This window comes from Arachis ipaensis, chromosome B6 (assembly GCF_059453495.1).
Source record: "Arachis ipaensis isolate K30076 ecotype BB chromosome B6, ASM5945349v1, whole genome shotgun sequence".
Lineage (NCBI taxonomy): Eukaryota > Viridiplantae > Streptophyta > Magnoliopsida > Fabales > Fabaceae > Arachis > Arachis ipaensis.
The window spans coordinates 17,883,688-17,910,765 of record NC_142441.1 but is presented as its reverse complement, the minus strand read 5'-3'; the positions used below and the strand labels follow the sequence as shown (position 1 = coordinate 17,910,765).

General features: G+C 29.0%; 3 protein-coding genes and 1 pseudogene across 5 annotated transcripts; 1 reads left to right on the top strand and 3 right to left on the bottom strand.

The window, feature by feature from the left end:
- Positions 1–3,350: 3,350 nt before the first annotated feature.
- Positions 3,351–8,598, top strand: LOC107646420 (protein neprosin-like). Of its 2 annotated transcripts, none has more exons than XM_088492156.1 (7): positions 3,351–3,976; positions 4,111–4,197; positions 4,623–4,889; positions 6,515–6,685; positions 7,456–7,509; positions 7,589–7,735; positions 8,147–8,598. In XM_088492156.1, exons 1-7 carry the CDS (start codon positions 3,743–3,745, stop codon positions 8,522–8,524), a joined length of 1,338 nt encoding a protein of 445 aa, XP_088348282.1. In that variant the 5' UTR covers positions 3,351–3,742; the 3' UTR covers positions 8,525–8,598. The 2 variants fall into 2 exon arrangements, with proteins under 2 accessions (XP_088348282.1, XP_088348281.1); XM_088492155.1 differs by having other exon boundaries at positions 3,353–3,976; positions 4,620–4,889.
- A 4,331-nt stretch (positions 8,599–12,929) lies between these two features.
- On the bottom strand, positions 12,930–13,474 carry LOC107646421 (uncharacterized). The gene is made up of 2 exons (XM_016350605.3): positions 13,368–13,474; positions 12,930–13,170 (listed from the first exon to the last, which is right to left on the bottom strand). Exons 1-2 carry the CDS (start codon positions 13,472–13,474, stop codon positions 12,930–12,932), a joined length of 348 nt encoding a protein of 115 aa, XP_016206091.1.
- A 1,989-nt stretch (positions 13,475–15,463) lies between these two features.
- Positions 15,464–18,017, bottom strand: ATWHY2 (WHIRLY 2). 2 transcript variants are annotated; one of them, XM_016349835.3, is made up of 8 exons: positions 17,892–18,017; positions 17,706–17,812; positions 17,524–17,621; positions 17,361–17,453; positions 17,093–17,187; positions 16,877–16,950; positions 16,667–16,755; positions 15,464–15,761 (listed from the first exon to the last, which is right to left on the bottom strand). In XM_016349835.3, the coding sequence occupies exons 1-8, from the start codon at positions 17,933–17,935 to the stop codon at positions 15,648–15,650; spliced, it is 714 nt and encodes a 237-aa protein (XP_016205321.1). In that variant the 5' UTR covers positions 17,936–18,017; the 3' UTR covers positions 15,464–15,647. The 2 variants fall into 2 exon arrangements, with proteins under 2 accessions (XP_016205321.1, XP_020959802.1); XM_021104143.2 differs by having other exon boundaries at positions 17,706–17,767; positions 17,892–18,006.
- A 7,942-nt stretch (positions 18,018–25,959) lies between these two features.
- LOC107646422 (uncharacterized) lies at positions 25,960–26,817 on the bottom strand (annotated as a pseudogene).
- Positions 26,818–27,078: the final 261 nt, after the last annotated feature.

Sequence of the window (27,078 nt, the reverse complement as noted above, 5' to 3'; positions counted from 1 at the left end):
AGTGAGAGAAAAAAGACAGTGATCAATATTAGAGAAAAAGTCATAGATGTCTCTGTGTTTCTTTGTACATCTGTATGTTGTGTTTCATGATCCTGTGTGATTCCTTACAAGTTGGGTTAGCACTTTGCGGTTGAAAGCTAGGTTTTGAGTCCTAGTCAAATTCAGATTGGGTGTAGAATCTAGATTGTCCCAGATAGGAATGGGTAGTTCCTAGGGAGAAATTAGTGTTTGTAATCTTGAAAAAGAAATAGTGAAATTCCATCATTATTGTGATGGAGACTGGATGTAGGTCACATTGCACCTAGTGGCTGAATAAGGATATATCTAGTGTTAATTCTTCTTCCCTACTCCTTTCTCTGTTTATGTTTATCAGGAGACAAAAACAAAAATATCTTTCAACTCAATACGAGACAAAATAAAAGTGTCTCTCAACTCAACATGGGACAAAAGGCAGAAATATCTCCTGAAGTTCCTTTAAAAGTCAGAAATTAATACTCAGCGAAAAGGAGCTAAGATTCAACCTCCTACTCTTAGCCACTGAGTACCATCAAATAATAATAAAGGTAATTAGTTTTGAGTTTTTTTAAAAGCCAGATATTGTCAAAGGTAAAAATTTATCTTTTAAAATATCACAACTTAATTTATATACTGTAGTTGTTTTGTATAATTTAAATAAAAAATTAGCTTTTTTTAAAATTAGTTTTTAGATTAAAAAATTCATTTTTTAAATAAAAAATAAGTTTTTATGTGCAAAAAATATATTTTTTCTACAAAAACTGATTATTTTTAAAAATAAATTTTTATATTTAAAATTAATTTATTAATTTCATAAACGATTAATAATTAATTTTATTATTTAAAATCAATTTAGTTATTAACTTAAACTAAATTTTTATTTAACCAAAATTAAATTAATTTTTTTGTTAACCTTAACTAGCTATGTGCAGTCCTATATATTAATAACAATTTGAAACATAATTATATTTATAAATTTCGTTTTAGTATAAATAATATTATAATATATAATTTTTATTTTTGATCCCTCCGCCACTGATTGGAATTGTCAAATGGTAAATAAATAAACTAGTTTAGCTGCACACACGAAATTTCGTAAAGAGTACACTTCTCTAACAACTAAAATTTTGTTTTCAATGAAGAAATCCGAGATTCGAGATTAGAAGCTTACTCAACTTAAATATGATTTAAATTATGATCATGATCTCATATATATGTTTATTATCTCCATGTCACATGGATGGCCGTGAGAGCACATCTTCAAAGGACGCTCTCTTCAAATTAATATAATCAGAGATAACAAAGAGGAGCCTTCTCTCTCCGTTGACTACATAGCTTCTTAGTTCTTACTTCAATTTCGATGTCTCAAAGTCCAAACCTTAGGTAGGTATCCTTGGAGATTCACTTTTTCTTATATGTTACATCACCTTCTATACTTTATACATAACATTAAAAACAAAAACAATGTAGCTTCTCATTCCAAAAATCAAAGTTATCAATAGCTATCCCCACTGGAGGACAAGTTGGTCGATTGTACATATGGTTATATAAGACAAAAAAAAAATTGTTATTGATACACTACTAAAAATTAATTATTGTATTTTTTATATAAATATATATATTATTTTATATATTTTTAATATATATTTTATATTTTAGTATATATTTTATACAAATAATTAATTTATTTATGTATACACAGAATATTAATTAGTACCCGCATAATGTCTTGTATATTGGATTTTTATATATTATATATAATATAAAAATATTATTTATATATTAAAATTAATCAATATATATTTATATATAAATATATATATATATATATATATATAATTTAACTTATTTTTAATATATATTTTAATATATTTTATACTAATAACTATTTTTGATATACACATAATAATAATAATAATAATAATAATAATAATAATAATAATAATAATAATAATATACGTAGGATGCCAAAATGTACAAACTAAAGATTTTGTTTTATTATATTTTTAGTTCAGTCGGTACATAACTACATATCGCTCACAATTTGGATATTGCTTCCCAAAAAAGATGAAGGAATATAGCGAAATATATTTCTCTATATACTATGAATAAATAAAGAAGGCACCAACTCTAACAAAAATATTAAAAATATCTTCATTTTAAAAGCATAATTTATATAAAAAGTAGTTATTTAAAAAGAATAATAATGTATTTAGATAAAGATAACAATTTTATAATATGACAAAATCAAATTCTATAATTTATTATTTAATAATAAAAATATTTTTAGAATTATAAAATCTTAATTAAAATATCTACTAATAAATATACATTTTCATTTCAGCTTAACTACTCTCTAGTTTTTACCATTGTAGAATTATATGTATAATTTATTTAATTTAGAATAATGTTACGGATTCAAACTTTTTTATAAATTAAATTTAATTAAATTAAATAATAAAATTTAAAGTAATATTACTCATAACTGATAATTTTTATTGATGTTAGATCAACTAAATTAAACTTTATTAACAAAAACACTTGAATATGTAACATTATTTTTTAATTTATAGTTTGAAAATGAAGTGAAGCCATAAAAAATTGTACTTGAGGACTACTACATAGCAGTATATGGATAACATGATACATACATAGATCACGTTGTATTCACTTAAATCTGAAGTATATATAGGTTATAAAGTGAATAGTAGCGAAGGCAACCCTAGCTAGCTCTCCTTCAATTGAGTGCTCGCTTTAATTTATCGGAATGATTATTTTCTGTAAAAGTACAGATAGATAGGTTATTTATTTGCATGTTGTGATTGTTTGTTTTTTAAACCCACTCATCAATATTATGTCAGAATTCAAAAACTCAATAACTTTATCCTAGCTAGCTCTAGTGATAGTTATTGAATGAAATACACAATATATCAACGATTATATTTATAAAATTAAACATCTAAACATAGTAATTTTTTTTTTAAAAAAAAAAGAAAAAGAGAATTGAAGAAGGTGTGCGGTTGGAAGGGAAATAAATAATAATGGAGGAAGTGAAGTGTATGGTGGCAGATGAAGACATTGAATTAGAAATGCAATAAAAAGGGGAGAGTGTGTTTTCAGTTGGGTAGGTTTCGTTTTTATAATGCCTTCAATAACTTCTACCTTACTTGTTCATACTACAAACTTGGGAGCCAGCCAGCTATTCAAATAATTAAAAGCTTTCTTTGTTTCAATGTTTGTGCAAATTAAATGAATAATAATAATAATAATCTCGAACGTAACAACATGACTGCAGGCACATATATACATTATATATATAGATGATAGATGATGAGTACATAGTAGAAGACTAGTTTCATGAAATGATGATCATGATATACAACATTTAATATTACAAGCAATGAATCAAATGCAAGCAATGATGATATGATATTGATATGCTACTGAAGAGTCTCATCTCTCTGAGCATCCCCTTAATTAACCTTCACCCACCACCTTCTCCTCACCATTAATACAGAGAGAGAGAAGAGTCATAACAACCTTTTCCTTCCTTCCTTCCTTCCTTCCTTTCCCTACCTTCTTCCCTCACAACAAGTCCTTTTCCGATAACTTTCTCTTCTTTTGTTGGTGTTAGTGTTTTTGTATGCTAAATGGAAATGCCCATGAAACTCAGATTCACTTTGTAATGGTTTTTTAGCCTCTTTCTCTTTATTTCTCTCACACAAAAATGGGTATTCTTCTTCTGAGGAAGATAAGGTCTTGTCATTACTATCACCGCCGTCACCGTCATCGTCACCATCACCACCTCATCTTTTTTGTGTTCCTTATTCTACACACGGCGGTGAAGGTTAAAAGCAGTACCCTAAATTACACAATTTACAGGGAAGTGAGTAGCTTAAGACTCGAAAGGATTCAACGGCACTTGGACAAGATCAACAAGCCCCCTATTCTCACCATACAGGTATATATAATGGCCATGCATAAATGTTGTGCCTTCAATTTAATCTCCTTTATTTCTTCAATTTATTACAATCATAATCACAAGTGGAATTCATTATCATGAGTAGCACTAAATGTTTTAATTATTATTTTCAGAGTCCAGATGGTGATATTATAGATTGTGTTCACAAAAGAAAACAACCAGCTCTAGATCACCCCCTTCTCAAGAATCACAAGATCCAGGTATATACATATATTTTCAAATTCATCCATTTTTTTTTTCTTTGAGACTACTAGTACTTGTGATTTGCAAAAATGTTTTATCATTCCTTCTCTTATTTTACTTTTCCCTTTTTCTTCTACATGATTTTATATTTTTATTAGAGTTTTGCAATTAACCTTATCACATTAGATGATTAAGAAAAACAATCATATTAATTATACACAAAAATATGTTATCAATGTAGAATAAATATTAAAATATCAACTAAATGTTAAAAATAAATTAAATTATATATATATATATATATATAAATAGTATTTTTCAATGTAGAATATATGAAAAAATCAGTTGGTATCTTTGAGTAACAAGCAATCTCAAATAGTTATACAAAATATAAGTCATTTTAATACTTTTATTTTCTTATTGGTTTGATTATTAAAAGAAGGTGGCGCCAAAGGTGCCAAAAGGGATGAATGTTAAAAAGAGAGGGACGACGATGGAGGATGTAGTGAGCGGCGGGGCATGGCAGATGTGGCACCAAAACGGGACACGGTGTCCAAAAGGAACGGTTCCGATACGGCGGAGCACGGTGCATGACGTTCTGAGAGCAAAATCTTTGTATGAATTTGGGAAGAAAAAGCGAAGCATGGCAATGTCTTTGTCACGGCGGCGCATTGATGCACCAGATGTGGTCAGCGGCAATGGCCATGAGGTGCGCGCGTGCCCTTCACTTTCATTTCTCAACTTATTAATTAACAAACATTTTTAACCTGCAAATCACTCACATTAATCAAGATTATTATTATGTATTATCTTAAATAATTTAATTATTATTTTTATATAAAAATATTTTTATACGTATAATCGCTGTGTTCATTTTTTTAAAAGCAAAGTAGTGGAAGGAGAATATTTTTTGGTGGAAACTCAACTGTAGTCGACTTCACATGAAGTTGATAACCGAGAACCGTTAGATGATTTGACTGATTTGACTTAATTTTTATCTAACAGCTCTCAGTTATCAACTTCAGATGAAATCAACTACACCTGAGTTTCTACTATATTTTTTTTAGTTTTGTTAAAGTTACTAGATTAGGCTCAGTTTGGGTAAATAGTTTAATTAAGTTTTTTTTAAATAGTTTAAATAATAAATGACTATATTAAAAGTAGTTTATAAATAAATTATTTTGTATTTGAATTTTTAGTTCTAAAAATACTTATTTTAAAAGAAATGTGATAAAAAGCTTTTTATTATGAGAGAAGTTATTTTTTTTTAATTTATTTATAAACTTTTAAATAATTTCTTAGGAAGCTGTAATTTAGTTTTGAAAATTGTACTAAATATTAATACTACTACTTTTCATAAATCAAAAACTCCAAAAAATTACTTTTGAAATTTTCAAACGGGCCTTAATAAAAATTTCTAAATTTCTTTATACATATGATCCGTAAATATTATTATTTTTAATCAGTATTTAGTCAATAATAATTTGTATCTATATTTACTAAAATTTGTACACATAAATTAATATTTTATACTCATATTTTTTTATAATTTATACACATAAATTAACAATTTATTTATTAAAAATAATTTAATATTTATACTAATTAAATAATAACTAAAAATATTAAAAGTTATTAACAGTCAAAAGTTTCTCTCTATATATTTATATATATTTGATATTTTTTATTTAGTTTTTTTTTATTAATAATTTTAGCATGTGCATGTTGGTCTTAGCACTAAATTATTTTTTAATAAAAAATTTAATTAATATATATTTCAAAGAGTAAAGATATATGATAAATTTATTATTTATAAAAAAATTTAAATATTTTTATTTAATAAATATATTAAAAATTTAAATTTTTTATATTTTTAATAAAAAAAATTTTAATTTATAAAGTCATGCGTCGAGCGAGCACAGGATAGATAAGCCTTTAGTTCACATATATATGTATGTGTGTTTAATTTCTTGTAAGTTACATGACATTAATAATAGTCGACAATAGATGTTGCAATACGTGCCATTGTTTTGACCGGAGCGGGGGGCCCGTAACAATAATATAGTCTATGCACCCATTTGGTAATGCTGCTAAATTTTCAAATTTTCATTACAAAATGTTTGTTTTATTTGTAGTATATATAAAAGTAAACAATTAGCTAAGTACATGAGAGCATGTGAATATTAATTAGGAGGAAGTAATGGAAGGTCATCAATAATTAAGATGATCCCATCTTCAATTCCTTCCGCCCCGGCCGACAGTTATGTATACGATGCCAACTGCCATAATATATTAAATATAGCAAAATTAAAATGATATAATTAACGGGTGCAGCATGCGATTGCGTACACTGGATCATCCCAAGAAGTTTACGGAGCAAAGGCCACAATCAATGTCTGGGATCCTTCCATTCAAGTTGTGAACGAGTTTAGTCTCTCTCAAATTTGGATTCTTTCTGGTTCCTTCGACGGTTCTGATCTCAATAGTATTGAAGCTGGATGGCAGGTACATACATACATACATACTCCCTTTCATACGAAATTATTATTCGTTATTATTCGAACAAAATGTTTTTAACTTTTTATTTTTTATGCTAAAAGGATTGTCTTCTAACATTCTGCTTTTTGGACATATTTGCTTAAACTGATTAATATATAAAATGTTTTTATGTTAAAAAACAATATTATATAACCAATAAATATTATTATTTTTAAAAAAATATATAAATAAACAATAAAAATACTAAACAATATAAACAATGGATATATATTTAATGTTCAATTCATTAGGTGTGTGGATGATTATTCTAATATTAAGACTTAGGTGGATAATTTTAGGGTGAAGTGTATTTTTACTTTATTTGACCAATTTTAGAATTTATTGTTCATATTATTCACAAAAATCATTGTCTACCTAACAAAATTCAAAAATTAATAGTTGATTAGTAATAATTTAAACTTACATTAAGAAAAATTTATACACAAAAAATACATAATTTATATTAATTTTTTTAAAATTTATACATATAAATTAATAAAATTTATTTATTAAAAATAATTTATTATTTATACTGGTCAAATATTATTCAAAATAACTAAAAATTACTCGCACCCAAAAATTTATGTATGCTAAAAGTATTGTCTTCTAACATTTACTTCTTGGCATATTTGATTAAACCGATTAATATATGGTGTGAATATGTATAGTATGATGTTGGTATAAAAATATTTTTGGTCCCAAATAGGCACTGAAGCTTGGATTATTGTACTAGTCAGGTCAGTCCGGAGCTCTATGGTGACAGCCGACCCCGTTTATTCACTTACTGGACGGTCAGCACTCAGCACCACATACTCACCTTTTTTTATTTTCTTATGACCAATTAAATTACTCTGAACATTCTTGATGCAGAGTGACTCGTACCAAGCAACGGGATGCTACAACCTTCTCTGTTCCGGTTTTGTCCAAACAAACAGCAGAATTGCCATTGGAGCTTCCATTTCTCCAATCTCTTCTCTTGACAGCAACCAATACGACATCACCATCCTCATTTGGAAGGTACTTCACTCTTTCCTCTTCCCACAATTTCATCATCCACTCATTATCTTTAAGCAATGTTACAAGGTTAGTATAATTTATTATGTTTTGGTAAAAGTTCAAATGCAGTTAACTTCGTGAAGATAACGGTTGTTGGAAGTCGTTAGATGATATTGAGAATTATTAAATGATAATATGGTCAAATCTGTCGAATCATTTAACGACTCTTAGTTATTAACTTAATATGAAATTAAATACACTTAAGTTTTTATCTTATATTTCAATACCGAATTAAAATATTAGGTTGCTATCTCAAAATACTAAATACTAATCAATATAAATTCAAATTGTTGAGCCTTAAATTTTTCTCATTATCTTTTAGGGTTTCTAATTAAAATGACATTTTCTTGTTTGAATGTAAATAATTATCAGGATCCAAAAGTAGGCAACTGGTGGATGAGTTTTGGTGACAGCACATTGGTAGGGTATTGGCCGGCCGAGCTATTCACACACCTCGCCCAGCACGCCACAATGGTAGAGTGGGGAGGCGAGGTGGTGAATACACGTGTGACCGGCCAACACACTTCCACTCAGATGGGATCCGGGCACTTTGCCGAGGATGGATTCGGAAAAGCAAGCTACTTCCGGAACCTGGAGATCGTGGACACAGATAACAGCCTGAGCTCAGTGCATGAGATATCAACCCTAGCGGAGAACACAAATTGCTATGACATAAAAAGCTCCTACAGCAATGATTGGGGCACTTACTTTTACTATGGTGGCCCTGGCAACAATCCCCAGTGTCCTTGATTATCATTAATTCCTTTATAAACATATATACAGTGTAATTTCGAATTATTAATTAGTAAGTAATCTTTTTTTAATTTTGCTGTCATATTATTCTTTAATTGTACGTAAATATAGAGTCTTATTGTTGTGTCATTTTTTTCCATTCTTCTTTGTGCGGTTTTCTTAGCTTCCACCTTTTTTGGATGGAAGGAAAAGAAAGCATAAACACTACTGGAAATGGCAAGAAGACTTCTTGAATCACGATTTCTATATATAAAATGCTTAATTATTCTACCTTTTTGTTATTCTCAATTATCACAGATTCACAGTTAAAGTTTCATTTAAGCTGAATTTTTCTTTTTTGGTAACAATTAAAGAAAACAAAGACTTAATTGAACAGAATTCAAGCTCCAACTGAAAGCGTCATAACCACACTTCTCGACGACAAATACTTGATTCAACCCAAAACCCCCCACAGGCTCAAACCACTCAAATTAAAACAGGATTTATATGCTACCTAACCAACTAAGCTATCAGTCAATAACAATCAACTATTATTAATTAAAAAAAATCATTTAAAATTATATAAAAAAATTCAAAATTTAATTAAAAAAACATTTAAAATTATTATAAAAGAGCATTCAAAATCTTTTCATAAAAATCCAAAATCTGTTTTTTATATTTAGATTCGAATGTTCAAAATGTTTTTTAAAAATGTATAATTAGATTTCTGAATGTTTAAATTTTAGAGGTTTTAAATTTTTTTAAGGATGTATTATTAAAAATAAATGAAAGTAAAATATATTAAAAACAAAGACATTATTTCGAATGTTTTTTATACTTAAGTATCAAATGAATGTATGATGAAAGATTATATTTTACAGCAATAGTATAAAAAACAATTGAAAAGGTCTATTTCTTCAAATCGAAATCTAAATAAATTCATGTTTATATGTATGTATGTACAGAGAATGTGTATTAACCATAAAAATAATGTTACGCTATTCACTAATAAAATTTGTTATTTTTGTCGATACTTAATCAACACTTTAAATACTAAGTATTAAATTCTAATATATTAATTATAAGAGTAATACTAAATAACTAACATTTTTTTTTGTCAATACTTGGTCGATATTTTAAACGCTAAGTATTAAATTATAGGGTAAAGTATTATTTTTATCCCTAATATTTATGATAAATTTTAATTTAATCTCTAATATTTAAAATATTCTATTTCAATCTCAAAAATTTTTAAATGGATTCAATGTTATTTTACAATAAAATTTTACATGAATAATTAACATATTTAAGAGCCAATATAACGTTCAATTTTAGTCCATAAGTAAAATCAACCTACAAATGATTACTAATATAAAAAAATTTTTGTTAATGATTGGATTCAAATTGAACAGTATAGTAGGACAAAATTGAATCCGTTCAAAATTTTTGAGACTAAAATAAAATGTTTAAAATGTTAAAAGACCAAACTAATTAGACTTTGGTGTAAACATTATTAAGAGTAAAATAATATTTTATCATAAATTATAAATTTTAAATTTTACATTCTAATTCTAATAGTATAAAAATAAAATATTAATTTAAAATATAAACTAATATTAATAAAAAATATTACTCCTAATATTTTTCCTTACCATAATTCATATTTTGTTCGCAATTATACAAGATAACTACATTATTACATATGTATCTTTAACTTCTTTATTTTTATCCTCCAAAATTTATCACATATAATTGTCTGTTATACACAGTGATTCACAAAGTGATGTATGGTTTTACTCAATTATATTTAATTTATGCACTGTGAAACAGCGTATCATCATCAGATAAGAATGGTGAAAAAATATCAGAAAAGAAAAGTAAAGAAATAACCGCATTTCTAGATTCCACTGAATCATACAGGTAATGTATGTATCCTCCACACAGAACCAGCATGAACGCAGCACGTTGCAAATTCAAGACAGTTGTTTACTTTCTTTTCATGTTTCGAAAATCAAAAGCTCCTTAAAGACGCACATTCATAATTCATATATTCCCTTTGCAGTATAATATATAATTCGGTAATAAAGTATACTTTTTGTCAGCCTGTTTTGTAGCCTTTTTTGTCACATAAGCTACTTTTTTATTTTGTGAATGTTTATCTTGATTTGTACCCTGTTTTATTCCTCCAAGGTTTTGTAAAATTTTGAACATTTATATATGTATACTAAGATTTTATACTTTTCTATAAAGTATTTAAAAAATAGAGTGTAAAGACTATGTATTACCTTATAAATTTTAAAAATATTTTTAAATTTTATTTTATTTTAATTTTATCTAAAAAAAAATTTATTTGCATCAAATATACGCTTTACAGTTAATTTTTTAAAAAATTTTAATACCGATTCAACAATAATTTCATAAGAAGAATTTCTCAATACATATAAATCAAACATAATTTTTTTATATTATTGTTAAATTAGTCTTAAATTTTTTAAAAATTTAGTTATTGAAGATATATTTGATTCAAATCGAAAATTTATAAGACAAAATTAAAACAAAATAAAACTTAAAAATATTTTTAAAATTTTTATTAAATTTTAAAAACAAAAAATATACTTTACCCAATATAATTATATATATCCTTCTTATTGTTATTCCTTTCAAAAGGGCCAAAAGCGTGCTGACATCAGTTATGCAAATTAAACTGTAAAATAATGGCTCAGCAGCTTCAACATGCATGCATGTAGATAATAATAATAATAATAAAATAAATAAATAAGTAATCTGACTATCTGAGTATAAGAATGGCAAGGTGGAACATATATTATTTTACTTTATAATTATATACATATATTGCACAGTTATTACAAAAACAGCTGAGAATTAAATTTAGGGTTTGACAAGCACATAAATATGAAATGGAAATAGAAAGCAAGAAAGAAAATTCCAAGTAAGTCAGAGCTGGCAATTACTGCATCTTTAATTTTATTTAAGTATTATGAGATAGATTGATGGTAATGGTCAAATCTGACCAGTCAAACAAACATGAAAAATGCATGCACTGCACCTCCTCATTTATTTTATTTTATTTTTTTCTTTTAGTGCAATTGCATGCATGCTCCTTCTCTTCTTTCTAATGCTAAACATTTTAATTAGGGGTGCACATGATCCGATCCGAATCGAAAGTCTGATTCGATTTTAAATATTTTAAGGACTAATTTAGTATGATTTCATCGAGTTTAGGGTCGGATAATAGTTTCAAAAATAGACTAGGTCATTATTTCGGATTGGGTCACCCGAAGTCGATTCGGTGACCCGATCATCATACACAATTAATATTTTGTGTTATTAGTGATGGATCATGACTATTCTTATGTGGAATTTAAGTATTGTAAACCTTAATATTTTGTGTTAGGATCCCACTAGAGAGACAATGGACTATTTGTACAATGTGTACAATGGGCTATTGAGTTATAAAATGAACATCTCCCATACTATTTAGAATAATCATCCAAGTACTAGGGATAATAAACATCTTCCTAAAAGCTTAAACTGATTTTGGGTTTACCAAGGATCAAACTCTTGACCTCTCGGATCTAAAGCTCTAATACCATGTTATGATACCACTCATCTCAAAAGTTTCAGCTGATGAAAAAAGGTAACACTAATGGTTATATCTCTAATACTCCTTAAACCTCCATTGTTCACATTGTACAAATATTCCATTGGCTACTCATACTTTCCCTTTGTGTTATTAGTCATTATAAGACTATAAGTTAATGTTTTATGTTAAGAACGCATAAGACTTTAGACTAATGCATAATATTGTGTTATTTGTATTGATTTAAATATTTGGTATTATTAGACAATATTAGTATTGATTGTGGTTATACTTTAGTATTGATTGTGGTTATGCTTTAATTTTGAAGAAGGGTTGGTTCTTGTTATATTTTTCTAAGTGAATTTTACCATGTTAAATAATGGTTGGAGTTTTGGAAATTTGGATATTTTTACATGCTAGCTTACAAGAAGGTATCAACGTAATGTAATGTTAACGGCTCGGTTTTCACCCGGTATAATTATAGTCCGAAAGTGTATTGGTTTCATCGGGTCTAGAACCGGATTCGGATCTAATAAATAGACCTATGTATATTTCGAATCAGATTTGGGTCATATTAAACTCGGTTTTACCCTACCTATGTACACCCTAATTTTAATTCGTATAGCATGACGAAACGGGGAAATAATAACATGCGAGTTTAAATATCAATATATTAAACTAAATTATATATATTAGAAAATTCATTATTGTTATTTTTCCTAGATGAAAAAAAAAATATTAGCCAGCATATATTTGATAAAATAAAAATTAAACAAACATATATTTAGAGGTTCTTTTCTTCCATGCATTCATCTCATGAGATCAAGAATGAGGAGGAGATGAAGGTGCAGGAGAGGGCTCAAATTTGTAATGCATGTCCACCGAAGCCATTACATCCCAAGTGCAACTGAGTCCACTGGGAATGGTGACAAGGTCGCCGGCACAAAACTCCACCGCCGGAGAAGACGAGTCCTCGGAATAAACCTTCACTTTCCCTCTCACCAAATGGCATGTCTGTTGTGAATTGTATTTCAGCTTGTACTTCCCAGGAGGACAAGCCCATCTACAATAACAACATTATAGGAAGATAAAATAAATTCGTCAAAACAGTTTAAATTTATCTTATTTAATATTTATTTACGAATTATAGGATGAATTAAATAAAGTCAGAAGGTAAATTTTCGCAGTTTTTAGCTAATATTTTTTTGTTATCAAATATTTTTTATATACTTGCTCAAATAAGAGGAATTAGTTACTCACTTGGGCCATGAATTAATTCCCAGCTCTGCAAATCTTGTTCTTGAAATACTTTTTTCAACTGTGATTGTTTGATCTGTTGAAGAACCTGATGCTGATGATGGTGCCATGTAATAAGATGAAAGAAAGAAAGAAAAAGAAGAGAAGCTAAGGCCAAGTAGGTTAAATTAAAGGGTGGTTGCACTGTTCATATTTATATGGGAACATATTCATTATATGGTCAAAGGTTGATAAAAGCAATCTTGATTTAATATTGTATTTTTATAACCAAATTAATTATATGGAAGCATTTTTTTGGTCAAGCTGATATTTGTACAGTATAATAAAATGGGTTTTCCGAAGTAGTTAATATTATATTGTGTATGTATGAAAAGGGTGGTTGTTCTAGGATTATATTTTCTTAAGGAATAAGTTCTGGCAGAATATTTTTAATCATGCAAATTAAATGACAATTATTATTTGAGAGGTGAAAAATAATACTTCTAATTTGAATTATTCAAGGTATTTTAATTTCCTACATACCTTTTGAAAACATTCTTGGATTATATCAATGTACCTTTTTTTTTTTTGTTATTATTCTTCTTTGGCGCGGTTAAATATCTATGTGAGTTATATATGTACTACGCAAGTTATGGATATAGGATAGAGGTTAAAATAGAGAAAATCAATTATAGTAGTACCAATTAATAAGGGTTGACTTTATTGAGAGTTGAGACATAACGTAGGTCATTGACTGAGAAACTGTGCTCCAATTAAAATGGGGTTATGATGCGCATTATTGTTGTGCATGCTGTTGTGTTCGACTTTGGAGGCACAACCAACACATTTCTTCATAAGGAACATCACTTGTAGAAAAAGAAAAAAAAAAGGTCAAACTAAAATTTGAGAAATATTAAATCTAAAAAAGAAGATAGTATATTAAACAAATTAAGAGGAAGTTATATTTTCAGTTTTTCTAATTGTCTAAGATAATGTAACATTACATGTTGATTAGGAATTGGCTTTGACCAATTGAAGGCCTGAAGGGTTACACTATTCAACATTCAGTATTCAAACGCGTTGTATTTAAATTTGGACCGTTTCTTTTATACTGTAGATATTTAGTTCTACTAAATCTATCATATCGTATTACTAATAAAACTGGCTTAATTAAGAGGCATTTAGTGACATCATTGGTTACATACTTCTTTTAAATTATAAATGAGATAATAAAATAACGGATTTAGCTAATATGACATCATTGGTTACATACTTGTTAAAATTATTAATAGCAGAAATTTTTAAATTTTTATTTTAATAAATATATCACAAATGGCATAAAAACTTCAATTTTGCATTTTTTTTATTAAAAAATTAATTAATAACTTTAATATGTGTGTTAGTTAAACCAAAACAAAAAAGAATTTATGACTATAATAAATAAATAACTAAATAAATAAGAAAAGCATCTTATCAAGTGAATATAAATATAAATAAAAAATTTAATAAGTACTATAAAATATTATTATTATTATTTTAACTGAAATAAAAAATAAAGAAAATAAAAAAGAAAAGACATTATAACATTATTATTGATGTATTTTTTAAATAAAGTATCGATGTAATAAAGATATAAAAAATAATATTAATATATAGTGAAATAAAACTTTGTTGTTTTTATTGTTGTACTTGTGCAGAGTAAATACTAAAGTAAGCAAAAATATTTTCCACTAGATTTATTTATTTTTAATTTCAAAAGGAAAAAAAAAAATCAAAAGACCAACTTACATACAATTGAAATATCTAAATAATATTGGGGAAAAAAATAAATATGACTTCATTCTATTACTAAATATTCAAACAGTAGAACAGAACAATTAGATATTTAGGAAATCAACATTTTTTCAACCAATAATCAACCTAAGTAAAATTTAAAAGGAGAAAAAAAAAATTTGGACCGAATTCTCATGCATTCTGTTCCACTCTATTCCATTCCACTACTAATCAATAATCCAAATATCCTTAGCCTTAACTAACCTCTAATTCCAATCTAAAAAAAATAACACAAGCCAGAGGAATACAAGACTAGCAGATATCAGCACAGGTCAACAACAATACAATGATTCAGAAATAGGGACATTTGATGGGTCATCCCTTTTTCATGTCTCATCCAAAGATTATCACAAGTTATGTTCCAAAACAAATCTAGTCTTCGATATTACAATTTACAAAATGGCATTACTGCATAAACAACAAGGATCCATTACATATTTCAGTTCACACAAGTATCTCATATGCAGCAATTTACTTATCCCATTCCAAGTCTAAAGCAGGTGGTTCCACTTTCGATTGAAGACCAACCGTTCCCCCTGACTGATGAGTCATGCGGTCCCAACCCATGATGTGTGGCAATGCAAACTGCATTGAAAAACAATTTGACAAACCATAAAGTTGTCATAAAAGGAGCGTATTAAACATGAAACAGATGATTTGCATGAATAGTGAATCTAAAGCAAATCCTGAATCCTAACTCAGCAGTTAAAGAAACTTGGCATGACACATTCTAGCCGCCCAATGACATGTTTCTAGGTTCTTCCCGTCTCAAGTAAATTGTGCAAAAAGTCAACGGGATGTTCTGTGCGTGGGCTTGTCCAGACAAACAAATTAGCACATATTCATTCAACTATATTTAGATTATAAAATGAAAACAAAACTTGGTTCGCTGACAGGGCACAGTATGCAATACCAGCTGACGCTAATAACAATCCAAACAGAGACCTCTGTTGAACTCTGAATAAATTCAATGGGCTATATAGATAACGAATAAAGATTTACGGCATTCTAGTAATGAATTAACCGAAGTTCGAAAACTAGAACTGTGTTGCTTAATGGAATTGAAAGGATGAAGACTGGATAGTCGATTAGGAGTTAGCTCTTATATCTGTTATCTCATTACCTTGCATTAAAAGAATTTCATAATTATACTTGTTGTATTAGTTCTATCATTGAGCTGAGATTCATATTCTCCTCATTCATTCTCTCAACCTCTCTAGTTCTATCTTCTTCTCTCTCAATCCTTATCTTGGTACTAGCTTTGGTCCTAATACTTTCCGGAACAATAAGCATACAAAATGACATGATAGTCATTGTTTTTATTCCTTCCCTCTAATGGCAGAAAAGAAAATGTTCAAAATAGGATAACAGATAACATCCTTCTGATATGCAACGAATTACAATCAGAAACTCAGCAGGCATAACCTGAGAAAGCAATAATGTAACTGAAACAATTCATGCAGTATATATAGAGAAGAAATATGACATACACTGCAAGCTGTCTTCATCACAGCAAACTCAGCAGTCGTGACAGGGACACTCAAGTAATCCTTGGTATTTAGCAGGTTGTTGACAACAGCTGCCAAAGTAGACACAATCCAAATGAACAAGGAATACATTATTCAACGTAAAATAAGTGCAAAAGGAGAAGGGGGCAAAAACCACACACAGACACACACACGTATTACACAAAATCTTACTCAAAGACACGAAGTAGCCATTGCTGCTTGCATGAGGCTTAATTGATAAGCTTTTTCTCACTTGACCAGCATTACTGCAGCACAAAGTATGTAAAGAAAGTCCCATCATTAGGGTAATGCGGGATACCTAAATGTATCTCTAATTCAATCTCATTCGCCTCTCTCACGATAATTTAATGGCAGTCGAAAAACTAAGGCTGGAGTGAGATAACCAACCTCGATAACATGGAGGGGTCATGGAAGAATTCACAAGAATCCTGAGGGCCCATGCTTATCAAAGAGCCAACTTCAGTGGCCGAAAGAGCAAATCTCTGCAAAAAGGTGATTCTAATAAGAGATAGATGAAAGAAGATCCAAAGAAACAGGATATACATCAGGGCAACTTGGTTTTCGATCCAAAAGAAAGGTTTGAACTTTGAACTAAAGAAAAGTCACAACCTAACAACAAATTGCTTGCTTGTGGTCGGAGAAGCAAAAGCATTACCTGCTTGTTCTCCCAGTCATACTTGCGCTCCCCAATGGAGTGCATGAAAATCATCATCATTGAACCACGGCGATCAACTACAACGGCCCCACTCTATGCAAAGATAAACACAAAATAAATACCGCATAGTGAAAAGTGACAAGTATAAGGTTTAAGAGCTAACATCCAACTTGGTGAAAGTTGGAAGACAAGGACTCAAAGAGAAAGCAGCTTTGCCCTTGTAAACGGAATAAGGAGCAAATATGCGATTTGAGGTATATCCTGCAATTTAATGCACACAAGCATATTATTACAAACGAAATGGTTCAGCATAAATGCATAATTGATAAAGAAGAAAGAAAATACCTTTAGCAGCATATTTATTATTGGTAGCTGTAGAAAACGCAGCTGAATGGCGAAGACAATCCCTAGGATCAGGTTTTGTAAAGGAGAGGGGTTCCAGTAAGCGGGGACTGATTAACAAAAAAATTAAAGGCTGAGTTTGGGGTTTTGATCATTTGAAAGGTAAAGGAAAAGTGTTTGTTGTAGTACCTGGAACCGGAAATGGAAGGTAGAAGGCGAGACAGCTTCAACATTTTTTGTGATTCTCCAACTTTCCCTCTTTTTTCTCCTTCCTCTCTTCACTCTTCTTCACTCCTCTGGCGCACTCTGCATATTGAAAATGGTAATGGACTTTTTTTTGCTTCTTATGGCCTGGCCCACGGGCCCAATATGAGACGGACCACAAGCCTCTTCTGGAAAACACAAAACATTATTATTATTATTATTATTATTATTATTATTATTATTATTATTATTATTATTATTATTATTATTATTATTAAAGAATTTAAAGTTATTAATTAAAAAATAAACATTAAAGTAAAAAATTTACAAGCTATTTAACATTTAGAGTGTATGGAATAAATAAATTTAAATCAAATAAAATATAATAAAAAAATTTATTATATTGCTAAAATATGTAACAAAAATATAAAATCAACATGAATATTTATAAAATAGTTATGTATAAATTTTGTTAAATATATTTTTTTTTAACTTTATTTAATTTAAAAAATATATAAAAATTTATATTTAAGTATTTTTTATTTCTATGTATAATTCTAATGGATGAAAAATAATAATTTTTTTTTATTTTATATTCAACACCTTAAACTATCTTTAATTTTACTATACTTTTAGAATTATTTTTTTTTTATTTTTATCATATGGTCTTTTCGTATTGTATTATCCTTTTCTCTAACTATTTTCTATACATAAATCTATTATTATCTCATTGCTACTATGATTATATTGTATTATTCTCTTATTTACTGCTTATAGGGATTGGTTTTAGCTTGGGATTGCGGTTTGACGGATATTATATGTAAAATGGATTGTCTTGACATTCTGCCCATCATGCATGAGCTTACAAGTGGATATTCATCTGAAGTAATAGATTTAGTTCACAAGATTCAGGAGCTTTCATCTCGTCCTTGATTTATTCACGTTGAGTGGGTGTCCCGAGAAGCAAATAGAGTTGCGGATTGAATGGCTAGATATGATGCCAAGAGTAACTCTAACCATATTATTTGGTCTGAGCCTTGTGTTGATCTCCAGCAAATCATCTGCTCGGATATAAGATAATATTTACTTTGTTTCTTTTCATGTTTAAACAACAAAAAAAAATATTGTATTATTTTCTTCACATTTTTCTTTTTCTTCTCCTATTTCTGCCTTCTCTTTACCCAACTATGCAATTAATCACTATCATTATTTATATTTTTTATGTGTACTTGGTAAGTCATTTTTTTTGTTTTAAGAAAAAATTTAAAACGTAATAAATCCAAAATTTTCGGTCAAATTATTAATACTTTATATCAACAATCCTAACAAATAATATTAAAATATATTATATCTTTTTAAAGAATATTATTATATAAACACTACTGTTTTAGTTATACCACTATTATAGTTAATATTTAATAAATAATTTTTTTACTATGAAAAATATTAAAGTCAAGTGGTAAAAATAAATATATTTTTTAAAAATTTATCGTTATAAATTTGTGTTAATCAGATTATTTAAAAGACAAATTTAATAAATCTTCTTATCTTACTATATTATCAGTGCTATGCGCAAAATAAATAATATTATTGTAAAATATAAATTTAGTTTATCTTTTCACAATATAATTAAAAAAAGTAAAAACAAAAATACATAGACTCAGTTTTTAAATTAAGAATTTTTTTTATAACAAATATATGAAATCAGACTATGGAGTAAATATGGGTTCTGCTACTTTATAAAAAGGAGATTTTTTCAACACATATAAAAATTATGTTGTCAATCAATGATATAGATAGCATCTTAGCAAAAATAACATATCAATGCATAATAGAATAGCAGCGTCCGTATGGGATCCATGCAACTGAAGTTCTACAATCAGTAAGTCCAACATATTTTTTAATTTATGCCTAATGAATTTATTAAATACTTAAATTTACTAGTAACTATAATTAAAAATGGGCATTTATATATGCATAAAAATACAAAAAAACCTTTTAGAAAAATTATAAAATTTTAAATAAATTTTACTATTTTATTTATCACTAATAAAGACCTACAAATAAAAATTATTAGTTTTTTTATCTTTGCTAATAATAACGAAATGTAAATTCTTTTAAAACAATTATATTCTACGCAAATGACATACTTATTATCAAATTCTAGAAAAAAAATATATACTAAACAATTTAATTTAGAGAAATAAGAATATATGAGAAATAAAAACATATTTATTATCATATTCTATAAATAAAAATATATAATATTTTAATTAGAGCTGACAATATATACTTTATCTGCAAATACTAAATCATATCCAATTTTATTGGATGAGTTATCTATTCGATCTGCTACAAATAAGATAGAGTGTAGGTAAAATTTACTTGTAGGTAGAACCGAATGTAAATTCAGAGTATATCTTATTCTATTCTACCAGCACTCTTAATATATTACATAATATATATTTAAAATTTAAAAATTATATATGTAGTGAATGATTATTAAACCTACAACATTCATTTTGTAAAAGCTCAAGATAATCACTAAGTTAATAATTTAAATTATTAGTTTAATACATTTGTTATTTAAAGAATAATATTGTAAGAACTTAGAATTAGAAAAAAAGTTATGAGATATTTATCTTTATTTGTGTTATTTTAATTTTATTAAGAATTTAATGATCAGGTTATTTTTAATTTTATTTTGAATTTTTTTAATATTTTATTTTTTTATTTTAAATTAAACTTAGCTTTTTATTTTTTATTTTATTAATATATATGAAATATGGAATAACTAAATTTTATATTTGCTTAAAAATTTTTTATTTTTCCATAGATAAGGTCAGGTAGGGTAGGGTAGGGTTAAAAACCCTAGGATGCGAGTAAAGTTAGGGTGGAGTTTTAAAAAAGTTTTTAACTTGCGGATAGGATTATGGTAGGATTTGGATAGGGTTAGGATAGAGTCCAAACCTATCCTACCCTATCCATTGTCAGTCTTACTTTTAATATATATACTTTTTTTTTGTTTTATTGTTGTCCACGGTATCCTCTAACTTGACAGGTTAAGGCCTAATTCGTCATGAATTTGAACTCCATTTAAGGTTTTACTGTTGCTGCATGCACAAGACGGAATTAAATTCTCGATATTTATTTAAGTAGATGAGTAAACTGCCCACTTGACCAACTCAAACTACTTTCTAATGTATATACTAAAAAAATAGGAAAATTAAGTCCAATCATTAACTACATGCCTTGTGCCATATAGTCGTTTGATTCTACACATGTAGAATACACGTATTGATTATGTAGCTAATGTTCACCATTTGGTCGTCATTCGTTCTGACAACTGTTGATCGAAAGTTGTAGCCTATTAGGCACAAAGTCCGCAACCTAGGAGTAACTTCACAGTGAGTACTGTAGATTAGTATATTTTGGTGACTTTATTAATAGATAATAACCACACAATTAATTTGAGTTTTGGACCTGATTGCGGGCCAATTGATGAAAATATTAGACTGGGTTAGTTTTTTTTCCAGTTGGGCACAAGGCATGCAGTTAACGATTGGACTTGATTTTCCTATTTTTTTTAGTATATACATTAAAAATCAATTTGGGTTAGTTAAATGGTCAGTTTACTTATCTACTTAAGTAAATTTTGGTGTTCAATTCCACCTTGTGCATGTAACAGTAGTAAAATCTTAAAAGGAGTTTAAATTCGTGACGAATTAGACCTTGACCTGTTAAGTTAGAAGATACCGTAGACAATAACACAACAAAAAAAGTATATATATATATATATATATATATATATATATATATATATATATATATATATATTAAAAGTAGAACTGACAATGGATAGGATAGGGTAGGGTTTGGACTCTACCCTAACCCTATCCAAACCCTACCTAATCCTATCTGCGAGTTAAAAATTTTTTTAAAATTTCACCCTAATTTTACTCGCATCCTAAAGTTTTTAACCCTACCTACCTTATCCACAGGAAAATAAAAAATTTTCAAGTAAATATAAAATTTAATCATTCCATATTTCATACATATTAATAAAATAAAAATTAAAAAACTAAGTTTAAATTAAAATTAAAAACAATAAATCTTAAAGAAATCCAGAATAAAATTACAAATAACATCATCATCAAATTCTAAATAAAATTAAAATAACACAAATAAAGATAAATATCTCATCACTTTTTTTCTAATTCTAAATTCTTACCATATTACTCTTTAAATACAAATATATTAAATTAATAATTTAAATTATTAACTTAGTGATTATCTTGAGTTTTACAAAAAGAAGGTTGTAGGTTTAATATTTATTCACTACATATATAATTTTTAAATTTTAAATATATATTATATAATATATTTGGAGTGTTGGTAGAATAGAATAGGATATACTCTGAATTCGCATTCGATCCTACTTACAAAAAAAATTTACTTGCACTCTATCTTATTCGCAGCGAATCGGATAAACAACTCTACCTAATCAAATTGAATAGGATTAAGTAGCCGCAGATAAGGTACATATTGTCAACCCTAATTAAAATGTTATATATTTTTATTTATAGAATATGATAATAGTATGTTTTTATTTTTCATATATTCTTATTTTTCTAAAATAAATTATTTAGTATATATTTTTTTCTAGAATTTGATAACAAGTATGCCGTTTATGTTGATTGTTGAATATAATTGTTTTAAAGAATTTACATTTTGTTATTATTAGCAGAGATAAAAAAAACTAATAATTTTTATTTGTAGGTCTTTATTAGCGATAAATAGAATAGTAAAATTTATTTAAAACTTTATAATTTTTATAAAAGGCTTTTTTATTTTTATGCATATATAAATGTCCGTTTTTAATTATAGTTACTAATAAATTTAACTATTTAACAAATTTTATTAGGCATAAATTAAAAAATATGTGGAGTTTATTGATTGCAGAACTCCAATTGCATGGGTTTTATATTGACACTGCTGCTTGTAATACTCTACCACCAAAAAATTTACGTTTAAGTCGTAAAATAGAGGTGGCGAGATATTACGACTTTTAAAAATTATAACACATACCTATAATAGTAGAAAAAATATAATAGACTAGGAGCCTTGAAAATGGGTAAAACAAAATCGCAAAATGAAAAGCGCCACACTCCGAAAATGGAACAACTTGCGTGTGAGACAAACTATAACTATAAAATGTAAGACAATAAAAGTAGGAATCGAAAGCCATAGGTACAAAATAACAAGCTCCTAACTCAGTCTGCGAAGTCAAGGCTGACCGGAGAATATATATATATATATATCCAAAACCCAAGATGTACATAAACAAAATCCTGCCTATCCATAAACCTCTAAGAGGATCAAAAAGAATAAGTTATGTGGAGAGAAAGCTAAGTACGTGTATATACATCACTGCACAACAAAATAACACAGTAACCACTTCGCTTCAGGTGTCCGGACACCTAATGAGATACCTGTTGACCTGCATCTGAAAAACAACAACATAGTATGGAATGAGAATCGGAGGTTCTCAGTACGGTAAAGGTGCCCACACAGTTAATATAAAAGGTCTCGGGAAAGCCAGAGGCATTCCTAGAACTCCGACACTCAAAATCATTCTTAAATAAAATAAACTAAATCAAAAGTTAGGTAAGTTATCTAAGGTATTCTAGTTCTGAATCTAACTTTAACTTAATACTTCACTTTCTGTCGCCTCCAATCCTCCGAATCATTGGTGGAACAACCATCTCCCGTCACACCTTCGTCAAGAGGGATTTCTCAGAAAACATACACATACAGTTCAAGCAAGGAAAGCACAGATAGAGAAGCATTTACAGCAAGTAGAAAAAGTAGCGGATAAGCAGAATTAAACAGTTAAGCAAACCAAAACAATGCACACTCAAGCAAACAAACAAATGCATATGATGTATGCCCGTCCTATGGCTGATGAGTCTCATCTGTCAGTTATACAGCCAACCCGACATGTCCTGGTAGTTAACCATTGGACAGTCCCTCTGTGCGCGCATCCCCAAGCTCAATAATATTCCATGGAGTCAAACTCCAAGCTCAAATATAATATTCCATGGAGTCGAACTCCAAGCTCAACAATATAGTATTCCATGGAGTCGAACTCCAAGCTCAAATATAATATTCAATATTCATATATATGTATGCCCATGGGGGAATCCGGGGGGTTAAAGTGGCCGGTCACATCTTGCGACAGAGGGTCAACAAATAGTCTCTAATACACAAGCCACATAATAATCTCTTTCTTCTTAAAATACCACCTTAAATCAAAACTCCAATTCTTATAGAAGTTTTGGCAGTATCTCCTCTAAAGCTCGAATTTTTGCCACCCTTCAAGGGTCCCAACTATCAAATCAAACACCTCTCAGTCCTTCAAATCATTTCCGGTAACAAATTATTTTAAAAGCAAACAAATACCAATATTAAATCTTTTTCAAACCGACCAACTTCAACAGCAAATTATTAACAACAGCTAAACCACACATTTTATCCAATATGCACAATCCATCAATTATACATTCAATTCATTCCTATCTTAAGGTCTTCTAGCCTAAATTTTCACATGACATTAAACATTAACTACGAGAAACCAAAATCATACCTTCGTACGGAATCAAAATATTCAAAGCTCCGGGAAAACTTTCTGACCGAGCTATCGAAGAAGAAAACGTCCAAAATCGTCTGTGCCTCCTAAAACTCCCGTTGGCCAAACCCAAGGAATAGAAGAGCTACGTCACCTTCAACTTTTACCGATCAAAAGTGGTGCCAACGTGTAGAGGAGGAGGATACGAATACTTTACTGGATTAGATTTTTTATTGAAGTTACGAATTGTAAGAAATCAAAACTGGAAGTTTAATGAGGTTTACGTTCTCTCGCTCTTCTCTCTCGATTACTCTTCTCTCTCGCCTCTCATTCCTATATATATATATATATATATGGCGGCGCAAGTATAATAATGATAATGAAGTAAATATTACTTAATTCCTTCAGTTGATACTATTATATATAAAGCTAATGATATAATAAGATTATAATGATACTCATAACTAGATATTATACATATGTGTATACGTATGCAATGGCTTTCCATTGAGTAAATGGCTGCCGCCTTATATATATATATATATATATATATATATATGAGCCCATGCATAATAATAATAATAATAATAATAATAATAATAATAATAATAATATATAATCGTAATGCATAATCAACACCGCCTTTTGTTTCCGTGTTTTACGAATAATAATAATAATAATAATAATTTATATATAAAGTTAATAATATATGAGTTACTAATCTAAATAACATTAGTAACTTAAGGGTGAAAAGTATTTGGTGAAACATTAGCAAAGTTAAACTCAGTAAAAGTACCAATATTTACTCATATTGGCAGATATCGAACTCGATAATAAAATAATTTCTAAGTATAGAAAACTCCAATTTATAAAATAAATTATAACTTATTTATATTTATATTTTTAAAACTGAGGATCGCTACATTATACCCACCTTACAAAAATTTTCGCCCTCGAAAATTGATATAAAATGGAAAAGATTCATACTAGCGTAACTTCCCTTCTTAAACATGTCATAGAAAAACAGAAAGACTTGACATGTTTAGTTTGCAAATCCAGGATATTCTTATAGCTTAAAAGTCTACGCAAAGCGAAAGATACAAGATAGGCTCGATGCAGAAGGGTTATAAGGCAGGCTGGTATTAGACCGACGGGTTTATCGCTTCTAATACTTGCTTCATCTAGCTCCCAAGTTCTGCTGATTCTAATAGTGTCATTATACGTAATACTATCGAAACTGGTTCAACCTCCGACACTAAATCTATCACAACATACTTTTCTCTCGACACCTAACTGGTTATCAAAGATATATTTCAATCGGCCTAAACTCTTAGTCTGTATCCAAGTCTAAAACTACGTCCAGTCTTTCCAGTCCTAAACTTCCATATCCGGTTACGTAACCTAAACGAAAGCGGGGTCCTAGCTCTACACAGAACAAATCTGTCCTACGCATTCTGTATCATACTTACCTCGATCCTGTCGTGGCCAACTCGCATATGCAGTTCTCCCACACGAACAATCTCTAGACATGTGTCCCGGTGCTCCACATCAAAAGCACATTCCCAGTCCGTACCTGTGCGGCTCCTCTGGAGTAGTCTCACCAAAGCCTTCCTGTAGCAGTGTCCACTTCATGGAGCAATCCTCTGCGAGCTGGCTCTTCTTAACCAACTCAGTGAAATTTGGTAGCTTTTGAGGATACACGTAATTAAAGATATCCCTCCTTAGTCCTTTCTCATATTGAGTACATTTCCATTCCTCATAATCGGCTGGATTTCCTTGACAAGTTTTTGAGAAACGGCACAGATTATTGAATTCACGGGTATAGTCAGCAACGGACATATCATTTTGCTTCATCTGCATTAACTCCAATTCCTTTGCAGTGCGAAACGCATGCAAGAAATATTTACCGTAAAACTCTGTCTTGAATCTATTCCAAGGGACATCCGTTAACTCCACCTGTAAGGTATGACACAACTCTTGCCACCAATTCTGAGCATCTCCCTCCAACATATGAGTCACTATCTCCACTGACTGTACTTCAGGAACGTGCTGAGTGTACAAAAACTTCTCCACTTCTCGGAACCACTGATCAGCCTCCAGGGCATTGGCGTTCCCGTTAAACCGAGGTGGACCACTCTTGAAGAAGTCAGTAAGGGTCATAGACCTATAGTATCGACTTACGTTACTTGTACTAGCACTAGGGTTTCCACATTGACGTCCTTGCATTGGTTCAACCACGGGATTTCCTCTCTAAATACCTCGTTCGGATCCACGAGACAACATTTGGTCCCTGTTCACACCAAACAAGTGATATTAAGTTGATCAGTCTCAATATCACAAGTTTAATCCTTCAAGTTCCAGATGCATGCTCATGAATATTTATGCCACATATATCAATCAGATATCCTAATAGCACATACACACACCCAGAGTATGCCCAGAAGCATAATCAGTCCATCTCTCAGGCTTTATAGGAACGAACTGCTCTGATACCATAATGTAACACCCTACCACCCAAAAATTTTTGCTTAAGTCGTAAAATAG

Excerpts from the sequence above, each read along its gene's own strand:
- LOC107646420 (XM_088492155.1), top strand. The coding sequence starts at position 3,743 with ATGGGTATTCTTCTTCTGAGGAAGATAAGGTCTTGTCATTACTATCAC. Across the intron at positions 3,977-4,110 it reads CCCCTATTCTCACCATACAG|AGTCCAGATGGTGATATTAT; the intron begins GTATATATAATG and ends TATTATTTTCAG. Across the intron at positions 7,510-7,588 it reads GTTTATTCACTTACTGGACG|AGTGACTCGTACCAAGCAAC; the intron begins GTCAGCACTCAG and ends TTCTTGATGCAG.
- LOC107646421 (XM_016350605.3), bottom strand. The coding sequence starts at position 13,474 with ATGGCACCATCATCAGCATCAGGTTCTTCAACAGATCAAACAATCACA. Across the intron at positions 13,171-13,367 it reads GGAATTAATTCATGGCCCAA|ATGGGCTTGTCCTCCTGGGA; the intron begins GTGAGTAACTAA and ends TTGTTATTGTAG.
- ATWHY2 (XM_016349835.3), bottom strand. The coding sequence starts at position 17,935 with ATGTTGAAGCTGTCTCGCCTTCTACCTTCCATTTCCGGTTCCAG. Across the intron at positions 17,188-17,360 it reads ATGACTGGGAGAACAAGCAG|AGATTTGCTCTTTCGGCCAC; the intron begins GTAATGCTTTTG and ends ACCTTTTTGCAG. Across the intron at positions 16,951-17,092 it reads GACCCCTCCATGTTATCGAG|TAATGCTGGTCAAGTGAGAA; the intron begins GTTGGTTATCTC and ends TTTGTGCTGCAG.